This window comes from Ailuropoda melanoleuca, chromosome 8 (assembly GCF_002007445.2).
Source record: "Ailuropoda melanoleuca isolate Jingjing chromosome 8, ASM200744v2, whole genome shotgun sequence".
NCBI classification, from domain to species: Eukaryota; Metazoa; Chordata; class Mammalia; order Carnivora; family Ursidae; genus Ailuropoda; species Ailuropoda melanoleuca.
In genome coordinates this window covers 104,614,847-104,628,107 of record NC_048225.1, presented here as the reverse complement: position 1 = coordinate 104,628,107, position 13,261 = coordinate 104,614,847, and the positions used below count along the sequence as shown (strand labels likewise).

Genomic DNA, 13,261 nt, shown 5'->3' with positions numbered 1-13,261 from the left:
CGGGGGTGTCCTGGCCGGCGAGCTCGCACGCGGGGAACCTGCGCCCCCGGCAGCCGTCGCTGCGCTCGCGGCGCCGGCCGACTGTGCCGTTCCCGGCGGTCCCCGGCTCGAGGGGAACGCGCGGCCCGTCCCCGCCAAGATGGAGCTCTGTCCGCTTCTGTCTGCTGGAAAGGGGCTGCCACGACTGTGCTGCTCCACCCCGCCCGGCCCCGATCGCCCTCAGTCTGCAAGTTCTTCTCCTTAGCCCGCCTCCGTGGCTCTTGGCTACACCGTGGGCCCGTTCCAGATCCACGTCCGATTTTGAGGACCAGCCCCCCCACACCCACACAGCAGCCCCACCTTCAGCCCTTCCCAGGAGGGAAGGAGTTGAAGGATTCTTCGGGAGCTCGTCAGCCTTTGGGGGGAGGGGGTGCCTGAAGATAAGGACCCTTGGGTGTGCAGGCAGTGGCGAGAATGACTTAGCCCTAAATGTCCGCCGAGTGGCAGGCATTAATTTTTCTCTGCAAAGCGCGGTGCCTGTGGGTTTGACACTCATGACGCTTCTTTCTGGCTCTCTCGCTTGTTCTCTCAGGGGCAGAGGGATTTGAGACAGACGCTGGCTGGCCCTGGTGCCATCAATATGTGTCCCAGGCCTGTCCAATGTCTGCTCTGTAATGAGTAGTGTTTCGGAATGTCACCTCTGTTAATGGGGAAGCGGCACCTGTGCACAGCCGGAACCACCTCTCTGTCTTCATTAGGCAGTCCGCAGCCTGGCTGCCGGCGGCCCTCGCTGGGTGACAGATGATGGGGACTAGGAGTGAGAGCAGCAGCCTCCTGCTGTCCAGGATTCATTCCCAGACAATGACTCTGGATGCCCGTCCCTGCCCTCCCTCCCCCCCACAATAGACAGCTGGAAAAAAAAAATGCCCTTCTAGGGCAAAATGCAAGGACTGATGAAAATCGGGTGAAGGAGAGTTGGAGGTGTCATTTCCAGAAACAGACACCTGCCTAGCCACCATGGTCTCCTGTCTAGACTGCGTTTGGGGGCATCTTCCTCCTCCCTACCCCAACTATCATCGCAGGCCACCTTTTATGTCCCTTCTGATTTGTGCACTATGCAAAAGTCACAGCATGGAAAGTCTAATGCTAGGCTTCCCTCTAGCTGGACCTGCAGATTGCCTCCCAGCCAAATCCTGCTCCTTTTGAATCTCAGCCATCATAACCACCTGAGACGGGGGACATTGAGATCAGCCAAGTCCCCAAATGGCATGAGACACAGACATGGCTTCTGAGGCCCCTTGCTATGATGATAAAAGCATCACCGCAGAAGACCATATTCCTCTGATTCAGCTTAATGTCTGCGCACCCCCCCTCGCCCCAGAGTCTGTGGCGTCTCCTCCTCTTCCACCGCCCAAGCAAATTCAGCTGGACCCAGAAGCATCCTTCCGTACTCTCTACGTGCTTGGAAGTAGAGGTGGGTTAGTACCAACTTTGGAGGGTTGGGGGTGACAGTGATGATATTTGGAATTTCCCGAGGCAACTCTCTGGTCCAGAGGCTGCATAGATGGTTGGTTTCTTGGCTGGAGCTGGTGGTAGAGGTGGCTTCGCTTTGCCAGGCCCTCACTTTGAAAGGACCTGTGAGGGGGCTCCCTGGGGGTCTGAGCTCTGCCCATTACCTCTCTTCTCTGTCTCAGTAAAGGGCACCCTTGTCCACCTAGGTATTCGAGCCAGAAATCATCCTTCCATTCACTGCCTCCACCTTGGTCCGAGGCATCACCTCCTCTTGCCTTACCTCTCTGGTCTCATCTCTCCCACACTCTTGCCACCTGGCTTCTTGTTCCGGACACACAGCATGACCCGCCCTGACCACCCAATCTGAATTAGCCCCCTGCCCCCAAGTCCTTCTCTGTCACAACAGACTATCTCATTGTCACACTCTGAAGTGTTCTTATTCACTTCATTTGCTTGTTTGTTTGCTTTCCCCTCCTAGGACCTGAGCTCTAGGAGAGCAGGAACCCCATTACTTTATTTACTCTTAAATCCACAGCACTAAGAACAGTGTCAGGCACGTGGTCAAACTCAGGAATTATTTGTTGAATGACTGACTGGCTGAATGAATGAATGGTTTCCTGCAACCTAATGATACCCCAGTGTCCAGTCGTGCACCCCTCCTACCATTCTCTCTGAAGCATCTGGAGGCATCCCCCTCAGAGGCAACATGTCACTCCCTTGTTCAAAGCCCTTTGCTGACAGGCAAAATGTTCACAACTGTTGAAGCAGAGTGAAGGGTATGTGTGAGTTTCATTACACTTTCACTTTACTTGCTTATAATTTCCTTCGGCTTGAAACTGCGTTTTTCTTTTTTTCCATTTGACAGAAAGAGAATGAGAGAGCACAGCAGGGGGAGTGGCAGGCAGAAGGAGAAGCTGGCTCCCCACTGAGCAGGGAACCCAGTGTGGGGCTCAATCCCAGGACCCTGGGATCATGACCTGAGCCAAAAGCAGATGCCCAACCAACTGAGCCACCCAGGCACCCCGGCTTGAAACTGTTTAAAATTAATTGGGTTTAAAAAATTATGGAGGGGCACCTGGCTGGCTCAGTCAGTGGACCATGCGACTCCTGTTCTCAGGGTTGTGAGTTTGAGCCCCATGTTGGGCGTAGAGATTACTTAAAAAAAATCTTTAAAAAAATTATGGAAATAAAAAATGGCTCCCACTGTCTTCAGGATAAAGCTGAGAGCTCCTCGTGCTTCCCAGCACCCCCTGCCCCCCCCCACCCCCACAACCGCCAGTCTTCAGCCTCGCCCCCTAGCTGCCTCCCCATTGCTCTCCACACTCAGAGGATCCCCAGGAAACATCCACACTTCTTCATACCAGGAACAGATAGAATTCTCTGGAACAGTTTTGTTTTTATTCTATGAGTATGGAATGGACTAGATTTTTGTGTGGCTGCTGGAAAACTAGGTCAAATTGGAAATCCTCGGCAAGTACAGTGACCGTGTCAATGGGCCATTAGGGTTTCCTTCTCTCTTAGCCTAATTCTTGGCTCCATTTTACATTCCTACTTGTTCTTGCTTCCTTTGCTTTCACCTTGATTATCTTTCCGTGGCTCTCCTAAACTCTTGCAGAGTCTCCTTTAAGCCATGAGAATCGCCCTCTCCTGGGTTTTAAGGACAGGACTGGATGTCCCACCACGGCCTCTCCATCTGGTTTGTCTAGTGTTTTATCAAATGTGCCTGCTCATTAGCGAGTGTTCCCGGTGTTCCTCGTGCTGAATGAACACTGTCCCCTGACTGCGCTGGAAACCCATCCCCTCCAGTGCAGTCCTTCTCTCTCAAATGTTCCTTGGAAGAAAAGCAGATCCCTGACTGTTCTTTATAGAAGGACAAGCTGCTTTTCGGTTTCCCTGGCTTCAGGAGGAATGGTGCGCTATGATACTGAGTGAGGTTGAGAGATGCCCCTGTCATACCTGTGTCTCCCACGGACAGCCCTGGGCTATGTCCCTAATGCCATGGCATAGTCATGAGGCCTTACTTACAACTCACACTTTTGGGCACTTACCTGTGGGCACTTATTGAAAATAGTGTTTTAGGGATGCCTGGGTGGCTCAGTCAGTTAAGCATCTGCTTTTGGTTCAGATCATGATTCCAGGGTCCTGGGATCGAGCCCCATGTCTGGGCTCTCTGCTCAGCAAAGAGTCTGCTTCTCCCTCTCCCTCTGTCTGCTGTTCTGCCTGCTCCGTTCTCTCACTCTGTCTCTCTGTCAAATAATAAAATCTTTAAAAAAAAAAAAGGAAATAGTGTTTTAAGCACTTGAGGTACATTAATTAGGTCCTCAGTAATTCATGAAAAATGTACTATTATTATTATTATATTTCCATTGTAGAGATGTGAAAGCCAGGGCCCAGGGACGCAGAGTTCATAGTAAGTGGCAGGTCTAGGATACAAACAGAGGCAGTCTGACCTGAGAGCTTGTGCTCCTGACCACTTGCATTTGCCTCCAAAGGTCCTCTGGTGGCTTCTGAGCTCCTGGTTGGGACTCTGGCAGGCCAAAGCCTCTTTGCATTTCCTCGACTACTGTTCCTGACCATTTCATGGGGAAACTGGGTTCAAGAACCCAAGGCATCTCCCTGCTGGGGTCTCTTCCTCTGAAATGCATCTTGCCCTGCAGCCTCAGGCTAGTCTTCCTGATGGCCTTGCTCTCACCCCTGAGCACCCTCTGTCAGTGGCCTCAAGGGGCGACCCATCGCTGTCATCAGAGGGTCCCAGAATGGGAGGATCCTGGAGGCAGAATTGTCCTGGGGGCCTACTCCCTAATAGGAAATCCTAGGGCTCTCTGGTTCAACCGCATCCACTCACTTCTCTAAGCAAATCCTTTGCTGAAGCCAGCCTACTCCATTCCTTTGTTCATAATGTGTCCTTGCCTAGAGTGCCCATCCTCCTGCTTCCTGCCTATCCAGACCTTGCTGGTGCTTTAGCTCACACTCTGAATTCCACCTCCGCCAGGAAGCTTTCCCTGAACACTTACCACTCCCAACCAGTGGTGAATTTTTTCTCTGCTTCTGAACTTCTGTGGCACTCGTGGGTACCACTGTGTGGGTATTCGATTATGATCTTTGATTTACTTTTTCCTTTGCATGTTTTTGGTTTCTTCATTTAGAACATAATCCCTCTGAGGACAAAAACCACATCTATCTGTCACCCATGGACTATCCAAAATTTCTTGCAGGTTTATGCACAATAAATCTCCATATGCAGGACTTACAGGACACCAGGAACGAAGCCCTCAGGATCATAATTTGTCCTTATCTAAGGTTTGGTTTGTCTTCATAACACGACTAGAGGTCATTTTGGTTTTAGGAAGCAGTGCAGAAAACAGTCTGGATAAGTAGCTTCCTAACTTTGTGTAGCAGTGAGATTCTTCCTTTAAAGGCAGTCTTCAGGGGCGCCTGGGTGGCTCTGTCGGTTAAGCATCCTACTTTTGATTTCGGCTCAGGTCACGATCCCAGGATCATGAGATCGAGTCCAAGTTGGGCTCCGCTCTGGGCATGGACCCTGCTTAAAGATTCTCTCTTTCCCTCCCCCTCTGCCCCAACCCACTCGTGCTCTAAATAAATAAATAAATAAATAAATAAATAAATAAATAAATAAATAAATAAAATAGAGTCAGTCTTCATAGGAGCTCAATATGGAAAGCAGGCAGGGGTGAGGTTGCTCTGGCTGCCCTTGAGTGTCAGGGCTGCTCTGTGCCCCCACCCCTCCATGGTAGCTCGGAGGAAATCTGGGGGCTGAAGTATTATAGCTTAAAAATCGCGAGGGAGGATCACACCTTACTTCACATAAGAGAAATTCACAAATTTGAGTTACTGAAAGAAGAAGCTATATGCACTCATTTTATTAAAAGCATATTTGCTGGTGTGTTTATAAAACAGCAACTAAGTGACTTTCTCCCCTTTGTTTCCTACAAATTTGTTTTTGTTTTTTTCTCCATTAACCTTGTTCATGCCTTATTCTCTTGAGAAGATGCTCCTGCCAGAGCCCTGACTGCGTTTGATTAAACGATTTGTTTACTCCTCCGTTGTCCCCATTAAACAGGCAGCTCAGTCACTGCTGTGTTCATCTTAGCCTCAGGCTTAATCATGCGTTTGCGCATAGTAGGTGCTCAGGGACTGAACTCCCAAGGGATCCAAGTCTCTGGTTATATGGCTGCCTCTCAGTGAGCTAGACCCAGCTCACGCACCGCCCCCCCATGGATGATTCACCTCGAATTTTAATGTGAAGTGGCTTTCTCCTGCTGCTCAGCCTGGATCTGAGCAGCTACCCTGCCCTCCCCTTCCCCACTCTGCCCCTCCCCTGCCCAGCTGTTACAGGCTCGGAGAATATTAGTTAATTTTAATATTAGCCTAAGAAAGATTAATTAGGAAGGCAAATTTGCTCTAAAAGGTGTAATTAATTCCAAAGCCAAATAGAAGAGAGCTATGGATTATCTGCATGGCTGCTGCCTTCAAGGAGTGTGGATAATCAAGGGCTGACTGGAAGAGAACAGAATCATTTCAGTGTCAGTGCTGTGTAGACCAAACTCTGTATGGGTCCTTCTGTAAGTGGGCTCATGGCTGAGACAAAAGATTTAGAGGGAGCTCATGCCTGCGCCAGTCAAGTCAGGAGGAAACATGCAATCAGACATCCTGTCTGGCTATTCCAGCTCCTAAATCATTCATGGATCCTGTATCTTCCTCTCCAGTCCTCCCCCACACTGGCCTGTCCAAGTCTGAATTAACTCTTTTCTGGACTGTTGTAACAACTCCCCCAAGTAGCCTCCAGACTCTGCACCACCAGCTGGATCTCCACTCAGAACCAAACCTATATTGTATCAAATGCATGAACACAGAACCAGCCACCCACCCCCTCCCCNTGTAGACCAAACTCTGTATGGGTCCTTCTGTAAGTGGGCTCATGGCTGAGACAAAAGATTTAGAGGGAGCTCATGCCTGCGCCAGTCAAGTCAGGAGGAAACATGCAATCAGACATCCTGTCTGGCTATTCCAGCTCCTAAATCATTCATGGATCCTGTATCTTCCTCTCCAGTCCTCCCCCACACTGGCCTGTCCAAGTCTGAATTAACTCTTTTCTGGACTGTTGTAACAACTCCCCCAAGTAGCCTCCAGACTCTGCACCACCAGCTGGATCTCCACTCAGAACCAAACCTATATTGTATCAAATGCATGAACACACCACCCTCCCGCCCCCACCCCACCCAGTGTCAAATAGAAATTTAATCTTGCCAAGTCCCACTTCCAAACTTCCAAATGTGTGCAGAGGTGAAGGGTTAACTCTTCAACATGGCCCACAGGCTCCTTCACAAATTAGCCCCAACCTGTCCCCCAGCTCATTTCCCTCATTTCCCTTCTATCACTATGCTCCTAGATTGGCTGTCCCCAGCCCGCTTGTTATAGGGCAAACTACTGCTCATTCTGGAAGTCTCAGCCTAAATGAATCTTTCAGCACTTAGGGGCTTCCAAATCTGGGCTCCTGTTGCACTCTGTCAACGGCTTACCTTATTTTCCTGTCATTATTTGTTCTCTTTTCTGGAAGGAGACAATGGGCACCTTAAAAGGAGCATTGTATCTTTGTTTTCTCTTCTACCACTCTCTAATTTAGGCCAAGCATGATGTCTGTCCCATAGGAGATGATCAATAAATATTCATTGGAAGGAATGGAGACAGTTAATGACTCCAATGATGATGCCAACTGAATTTGCCCATTTGAAACCCAAGCTTCCTCTTTCCTCCCCTAGTCAATAGTAAATGCAGTTTGAAATATCTGGGAAGATGCCTCAGTTCTCAGCTTCCTTTTGCCCGCAGCTCTGAGGCTCAGAGGCAGGTGCCTTCAGGAGGAAAGTCTAGGATAATGGCAAGTGATGCAGACTTCAGCCTGACAGCTGCTGATCTTTGCTTTAGTTGATTTCCCCCTTTGCAAACGGTTATTGGCAATTGAAACTGCAAATCTACTATCTGCTCCCCTATGTAAATTGCATTTACATTTAAATTGTGCATTCTTCCAAAGGATGGGGTTAGTAAATAACAGCAGATTAAACTGGAGAAGAGGAAATGGTGCCCCACGTCAAACCTGAGACCAAAGTGACATCTGGCTTTTACTATTTCCGTTATTTCGGTTTAGTAACAGCATGTGATATTAAGGGAAAAGAAATTGGATCTACATTTTAATGAAAAGAGGAAGCTCTCAGGGTTTAGATACCTTATCATGTTGAATACCTCCTCGATTGGCAATTAAAACTTGCTTCCCTCAAGAAATGGAATAAAATACCTTTGCAGCCACGGAGGGAATAATAAACAAAAAACAAGCAAATGCCCAGGACTTCACGGATAAAACCGAGGGAAAGAGGTGCTGCAAACATCAAAACCAAGTATTTCTGGATCCTGCAGAGTACAGGAATTCTTAAACAGAATAATGCTGAGAACAGAATCATGGATGGGCTAGTGGGTTCTTCAGGAGAATGATTTCAGACAGAATAGTTTGCGCATAATAGGAGGCTCAACCCAATCAGATCATCTGATTGAATCCTATCTTCCTTTAAACCGCAGAGGTCTAAGAAAATATTCTAGAAATGCCTGTTTCATCCTAATAGTCTGTTTAAATGCAAGCAGTTCCACCTGCTGGCTGCTTTTTTGTTGAAAGCAATTCTGGGAAATGTAAACAAAATGCTTATGCATCCTAATAACCCAAGCCTATCATTTATTTGCTTTGATTGAAACAAATGTGTCAATTTCCCAAGTCTTTGTTTGGTGAATCCAATGTTTGGATGTTGGCAAATGTTTGCATTACATGTTTGTTTGGAAACTGATGCTCTATTCAGAAACTCTGGAGCTATAGCCCTCGAAACCACAGCCTGGAATCAGTCAATGAGCCTCCCTGATGATACACACAAAGATGTTTAATCTTTTCCCAGAATCTGGCTGGTGTTGAAATGGTCGAGTCCCATGGGCAAGTGTAAATGGGATAGGGGCTCCTGAGAAAGAGACTAGATCTGGAGACTTTGAGGATATGGCTCACAGATAATTAGAATAATGGGGAACATTTACGTAGTGCTTACTAGGTGCCAAGCATTTTATGTGAATTATAAACTCATTGCCACTGAGTAACAGCCCTGTAAGGTAGGTACCATTGTCATCCCCATTACAGATGAAGGAAAGGAGACACAGTGAGGTTAGTAACTTACCTTACCCCATGTCCCCCAGCTGGTAAGAGATAGAGCTGGGATCTGACTCCAGGCAGGCTGGCACACTGTCCCCTTAACCCTTTCAGGTGACTCCCCCCTATCCCTGGCACTTAATGAAGGCAGTGTGTTCTCCCATATTTACATTTTATCTTGCATGATTGTTTCTAAAGTCTCAGCAGTCTTTTTAAAAAGATTCCAGCTAATAGTCTAAAGGATCTTCTTATTCTTAAATGAGCAATTCCTTGACAAGTTAATATCACCTTCTACTTTCTCACTCCGCCTAGAGTCCATGGCCAAATCACCGATCTATTACTGTGGATCTTTTGAGGATGGGCGGGACGCTTGACTTTGTTTGATTTTCCCTTTGTCTTCCCAGTTTCCTGGCACTGTTTGGTTCGGTAGCGGCTCTTTCCCCTCACTTCCTGTGCATAATGATAACTTCTCTGCATCTCTTGACATTTTATCATGGCAGGCTGCCTATAAAGTCAACCAGTGTCTCCTTCTGCCTGAACTTAGGTTAAATTAATCATTTGGCTTTCACATCAGTCTGTTGCTATGGGGTTTACTGATGTCACACTGTCAGTATTATGATTACCATCATATCTAACAGGCAAAAAGGGACTGGTTGCTACTAGAAACCCTTGGGTGAAGCTCCCCCAGCTTTAGTAACCAACCCAACTGCACAGACTTTAGACAACCATGTAAAGGGGTAAGTGGATTAATCATCCAGTTGGATTCCATTTGAATATTTTTCTTCCATATGCGTGTTCCCTCTAGGCAATTGTCTAGTGTCACTTGAAATTGATGAGGGTTCTTTGGAGGTTATTTTGGGGAAGCTGATGAAACAGCACACAGCTGTTCTCGGGAACGAATGTCACGGGATCTGCGTAAGCTAGCTTCTAATGATATAATAATAATAAAAAAACAACATCTGAGGTGTATTGTCCTCTTCCTTTCTATATTAGGTTATTTCCTCGGGGCCAAAAATGTTAATTCAGCTTCCCCAACACATAGCAGAGAAGGAAACTTCCATTTACTAAGCCCATACTGTGTGCCAGAATGTGACTCTGGTCCAAGTGTGGCTTTATTTTTTTTTTTAAGATTTTTTTATTTATTCACTTGACACAGAGACAGCCAATGAGAGAGACAGCCAGCGAGAGAGAGACAAGCAGGGGGAGTGGGAGAGGAAGAAGCAGGCCCCCAGCAGAGGAGCCTGATGTGGGGCTTGATCCCAGAACGCCAGGATCACGCCCTGAGCCGAAGGCAGACGCTTAACGACTGAGCCACCCAGGCGCCCCCCAAGTGTGGCTTTAAAGAGAACCGTAAAGCGAGGCATTCTCCAACAGCTCTGTTATACATGACAACTCACAGCTTCTTCTAGCCTGTATACAATGTTCTTCCTAATTGGGCATTGATTGATCACCAATAAAGGCAAAGTCATTACTTAAAATTGGTCCAGATCCTCTTACACTGGGTGATCGGCTTGCAGTCGTTTTCACCGCAATATTAAAAAGCCTGGAAATATAATAGAAGTGAGGTACGATAAATAAACTTCTACATTACAAATCTCTGTTGAAAGGTTTGACAAACGTGGCTTTTTCAGGATTTCGTTAAGTAGGCGGAGGGGTCCTTTTGGGGGGATAAAGGGATCAAGGGCATAAGTGTGATTCAACTTGAGGCTGGTGTGGGACGGGAGAGCCAATCAAGACTTGTGTAAGCCTATATAAATCAATTTATGTGCCAGAGAACAAATAGCTGACTTTTTTTTTTTTCAAACGCCAATTCAGCAATTTCAAAGTCTGCCGGCAGTTAATTAAAAACTACCATCTCGTTATGTCCTGAGTTAAATTACAAGTGTGAAAACTACTAGTGTTTGCAATAACTGAGCGCTCTGGACTCTCTGGACTCTCATCAAAGGGAGGGCAGGGATAAATAACTTTTATTTAACTCACTAGAAAATCTCTCTCAGCTCTTTCATATTTAATTAACTTCTTATCTTCCCAGAGCCCAGTCTTACTCCGAGTTCCTAAGCAGTCATAGAACTATTTGTTCATGGGTTTGCTTGGTGCAGAAGACTTTTCTCAAGTTCGTTGAGTAGAAAAATTAGACATAATTCAACCCCAGACACACCGGGGAAAGTGACACCCACCCAAAGCTTTGCACTGAGGCAACCTAAACCCAAGAGAGACGTGTGGCAGAGAATGGTGACTTGGGGGCTATTGCCCGTGTGCCTCCAAAACTGGGGAAATTGGGTTGTAAGCACTTCTGTGGACTTTGGGGAAAGTTTTAGTTCTTCTTTGCAAGGCTGCCTTAATGAATTTAATGTTTTCCTCTTTCATAGATTCCACTGTCTGAAAGAGACCAAGCTCCTATCACACCATGGTGGATGTGAAGTGTCTGAGTGACTATGAATTACAGTATGAACTTACTAAGCTTGGATTTTCACCTGGACCCATACTACGTATGTATACGGCACATTTGAGAGACTCGTTGTCTATTACTTAAAAACTACCTCCAAAGATTTCAAATTATTTACAGTGGAAGGAACACACACAATAAAAAAACATTGAAAGGGAAATAGAAAAAAATTTCTTAAAACACAGAAAACCATAAAGAGGGAAGAAGTGATAAATACACCCAGGTGCTACACACAGGATACTAAGTATGGTGCCCGAGAGAAAGGATTGGTTTTTTTCCAACGAGGAAAACCCAGTTACTCTTGATGGTATGACCCTGTTGGTTTTTTTCGTTTCTAGTATGTGCACTATGTTAACTGTCGATGTACTTATAGTTCATATTCCCCATAGATAGGAAGTGCCACTTTGTCAGTCTTACTTTTGTATATATCCGATGCCTGCCTCCCTGCCTAATCCATGGAGGCCTCACCTATTGTTTGTGGAAGGAAAGGAGCACTGGGCGCCTGGGTGGCTCAGATGGTGAAGTGTCTGCCTTCGAGGCTCGGGTCATGATCCCGGGTTCCTGGGATCGAGTCCCATGTTGGGCTTCCTCTCCCTCTCCCTCTGCCTCTCCCCCTGCTTGTGCACGCTCTCCCTCTCTCCCTCTCTTTCTCAAATGAATAAATAAAATCTTTAAAAAAAAAAAAAAAAGGAAAGGAGTGTGTTGAGAAGCTGTGGGGTGGACCTAATTATAAAGACTGTAATTAACCAACAGTGTAAGGTGCAAGAACAAGAATCCTGTGGTGAAATACCATGAATGCAGTGAGATCGCCTACACAAGCAGGATAACTTAATCTGCTCTCCACATTCTTCTTTAGCTTCCACCAGAAAAGTGTACGAAAAAAAGTTAGTGCAACTGTTGATCTCACCTCCCTGTGCATCACCTGGGATGAATGGACCTGAGGAGCTGGACAGAGCTCAGGATGATGACGACAGTGAAGGTACCCTCAGAGGCTGTACTGCTAGATTGTAACTGTGTGTTTATTCAGACCTTGTCTGGGATGATCTGGGAGGCTTGTAATGCTATGCAGGGTGACCTGTGGAATGTCCTTATGGCCTATTTGCACACAGAGCCTGGAGGATAGGCCCCTGGGCTGCGAAAGGAGCCCGTTATTCCATGTCCATGTTCATGCCCGCGACTCCTCGGGGTGGAAAGTGGGGCGGAAGGACTGGTCCATTTGCATGTCCTCTTATTAGCCAGAGCCAAATCTCTGCGTTCTCAAGCCGGGAGTTCCTGCAGGTAGTTTCCATATCTCCTTTGAGGTCCCAACCTCTGCTTTGCCTCAATCAATAAATGTGGCAATCATTTTCTTCAGATGAAATGATTTCAAACCCATTCAGAAAGATGAGCCAAACGGTAACTCCCGGAACTCCTCTGCCTACTGCCCTCCTGACTTCATGGGAGCTGACCACAGCTGGTCTCTTCCAGGCCCCAGGGTAGGTCAGAGCTGTGGTCTCTGGGATCCGGGGGCTTCTGTTCCACTGACCCCTGCCCCCACGGGCACCTTCTCCCGTAGGGGGTGGGCTCGAAGATTCCTACAATCCGTTCCAAGGTTGTTTCATTCAATAAATATTTAGTAGGAGTCCTCTACAAGCCACACTAAAATAACAGGAACTACCATGCCTTGAAGGCCCCCAGTGCATTTCTGGCCTAATGTGCAACAGCTCATTTAACCCTCACAAACTTTTAGCTGAAGTTCCGAGAGGCCGAGTGACTGGCCCAACATCAAATAGCTAGGAAGCGGCTCCAGCATGTGCCATGAAGAACAAGGTTCATTGTCTCTGTCACCATTACACGTCCAGCTCCTGGAACAGAACCAGGCATGGAGCGGGAATGCAGAATGTGTTTGTTGAAAAGAGGGTGACAGAACTGAGATTTGAACCCAGGTCTGGTTCTCATAATTGTGCTCTTTTCACACATGCCTTACACTGTTCTCACAATTTCTTTTTTTTTTTTTAAAGATTTTATTTATTTATTTGACAGAGATAGAGACAGCCAGAGAGAGAAGGAACACAAGCAGGGGGAGTGGGAGAGGAAGAAGCAGGCCCATAGCAGAAGAGCCTGATGTGGGGCTCGATCCCATAACGCCA

The 13,261-nt window shown here is 47.0% G+C and overlaps 1 protein-coding gene across 1 annotated transcript in view; it reads left to right on the top strand.

The window, feature by feature from the left end:
* The window catches only part of LEMD1 (LEM domain containing 1), a 62,408-nt gene that overhangs the window by 23,970 nt on the left and 25,177 nt on the right, over positions 1–13,261 (top strand). The window contains exons 4-5 of the mRNA XM_034667123.1: positions 11,056–11,175; positions 11,989–12,111. Of these exons, the coding sequence (XP_034523014.1) occupies positions 11,094–11,175; positions 11,989–12,111 (205 nt within the window). The 5' untranslated portion in view covers positions 11,056–11,093. The remainder of the gene's footprint in view (positions 1–11,055; positions 11,176–11,988; positions 12,112–13,261) is intronic.